This window comes from Sinocyclocheilus rhinocerous, unplaced genomic scaffold, assembly GCF_001515625.1.
Source record: "Sinocyclocheilus rhinocerous isolate Xijiao unplaced genomic scaffold, SAMN03320098_v1.1 scaffold1045, whole genome shotgun sequence".
Lineage (NCBI taxonomy): Eukaryota > Metazoa > Chordata > Actinopteri > Cypriniformes > Cyprinidae > Sinocyclocheilus > Sinocyclocheilus rhinocerous.
The window spans coordinates 243501-245188 of record NW_015645361.1 but is presented as its reverse complement, the minus strand read 5'-3'; the positions used below and the strand labels follow the sequence as shown (position 1 = coordinate 245188).

Here is a 1688-nt window from a genome sequence, read left to right as displayed (position 1 = left end):
TAGTTTTGCCAGTTTTTTTTTTTTTTTTTAATTCTGATTAAATCCTGATGATTCTTGTTATTCTAATATAAAAATGTTACTGTAATTTTTATGTATGTATGTATGTATTTATTTACTTTTTTATGTATATAGATCAACATAACTTACAGGTAGCACAACAAATACTACCATGATAAATATAAATACTTTATGATTTAATTAATATATATGTACTGTATTGTAAGAGTTTGAGGAGGAAATGTGTTAAAATAAGCTTCATTTAAAATAAATTCAAATAATAAAAAGTAATAAATAATATTAAAAAAAGCTTCATTTTATTTAAGAAAAATATAAATTAATTTATTAATTTAATATAAATATATTAATATAATAATAATAAACATATATTTATATATTAATATACTAAATAATATTATTATTAAGTACAAAAACAACAACAACAACAATAATAATAATAATTATTATTATTGTTATTATTACAGTTCCATCTAATAAATGTCTGCTGCAATTATACTTTATGCAGAAATACCTATGAATGCTAATGGAATCATTTTGCATTCCTGTAACACAACCATTGAGACTCATTTTCTCTCTCTATTTGGACCAGGTTTCAAAAGTTGGAGAAATGGAGAAAGCCATTTTACGACGTTCTGCGGAATTACGAGAACTCCTCTGTGGTTTTGCCGGCGTTCTATAACACACGGAACACAGACGTGTCGTTCCGCGTGAAGTACATGCTGGATGACTTCGAGTCGGCCCGCGGCGTGTTCTTCTTCCACCCGCAGTACCTGCTGAATGTGCAGCGCTTCTGGGCCGTGCAGGGCGTCCGCGCCAAACGCCTCAGCAGCGGCCTGATGCTGGTCACCGCCGCCATGGAGTTATGCGAACAAGTGCATCTCTACGGCTTCTGGGCATTTCCCATGAACCCCTCCGGAATCTTCATAACACACCATTACTATGACAATGTCAAGCCCCGCCCCGGTTTCCACGCCATGCCGTATGAGATCTTCAACTTCATGCACATGCACGCTCGCGGCATCGTGCACGTGCACACGGGCCCCTGCAGGTGAAACGTCCAAGCGTCTCTGCAATCTGATTGGTCCGTTTTGTAGAGCTCCTCCCATTCACTGGCGCTACGGAACTCAGACTTATGTGCGTGTGCGCGAATCGCTGCCTTAAAGGCCAGGCGTTTTATTACTACGTGTTTTTTCAATATCGTGTCGGGACAGTTGCAAAATGGTACGTGTTTCCTGTTTGGTGATTTTCCGTAATGGTGTAGTATTTGTGTATCAGAGCAGATATCACGTTTTAAACTTTGTGAGGAGGTGCCAAACCAGGCGCGACACAATAAAGCGCAACAATCGGGTTCTGGAAGTAAAAATTCATTCATTTTCTCCATAGGAAATTGATTTTTAATGGTAAAACTTTTAAGACAGACTTGTTGTGAGCGCTGAGGTTATTAATCGATGGTAAATGCTTTTGTTGAAGCCATCTGTTCACATTAATTCAACTTATTTCTAAAATAATCATGTTTAAAGATGCTGTATGTCATTTTTTGACTACTAAAACAAAAATACCATGTTATAAACATGCTAAGTTCACGTGTTTCTCTGAAAAACAATGCTACGGCCAGTTATTCTACTTTGAAATGTGCGTTCCTTGTCAGAATGTCTGTTTTTGTTTTGGTC

The 1688-nt window shown here is 36.5% G+C and overlaps 2 protein-coding genes across 4 annotated transcripts in view; both read left to right on the top strand.

Moving 5' to 3' along the window:
• Positions 1 to 1528, top strand: part of LOC107705967 (alpha-2,8-sialyltransferase 8E-like) — a 16709-nt gene extending 15181 nt beyond the window's left edge. For all 3 annotated transcript variants that reach the window (XM_016509504.1, XM_016509502.1, XM_016509503.1), the window contains one exon: positions 608 to 1528. In XM_016509504.1, coding sequence (XP_016364990.1) covers positions 608 to 1070 — 463 coding nt within the window. In that variant the 3' untranslated portion in view covers positions 1071 to 1528. The remainder of the gene's footprint in view (positions 1 to 607) is intronic.
• Positions 1237 to 1688, top strand: part of LOC107705944 (alpha-2,8-sialyltransferase 8E-like) — a 1710-nt gene continuing 1258 nt past the window's right edge. The window contains exon 1 of the mRNA XM_016509481.1: positions 1237 to 1325. Coding sequence (XP_016364967.1) covers positions 1237 to 1325 — 89 coding nt within the window. The remainder of the gene's footprint in view (positions 1326 to 1688) is intronic.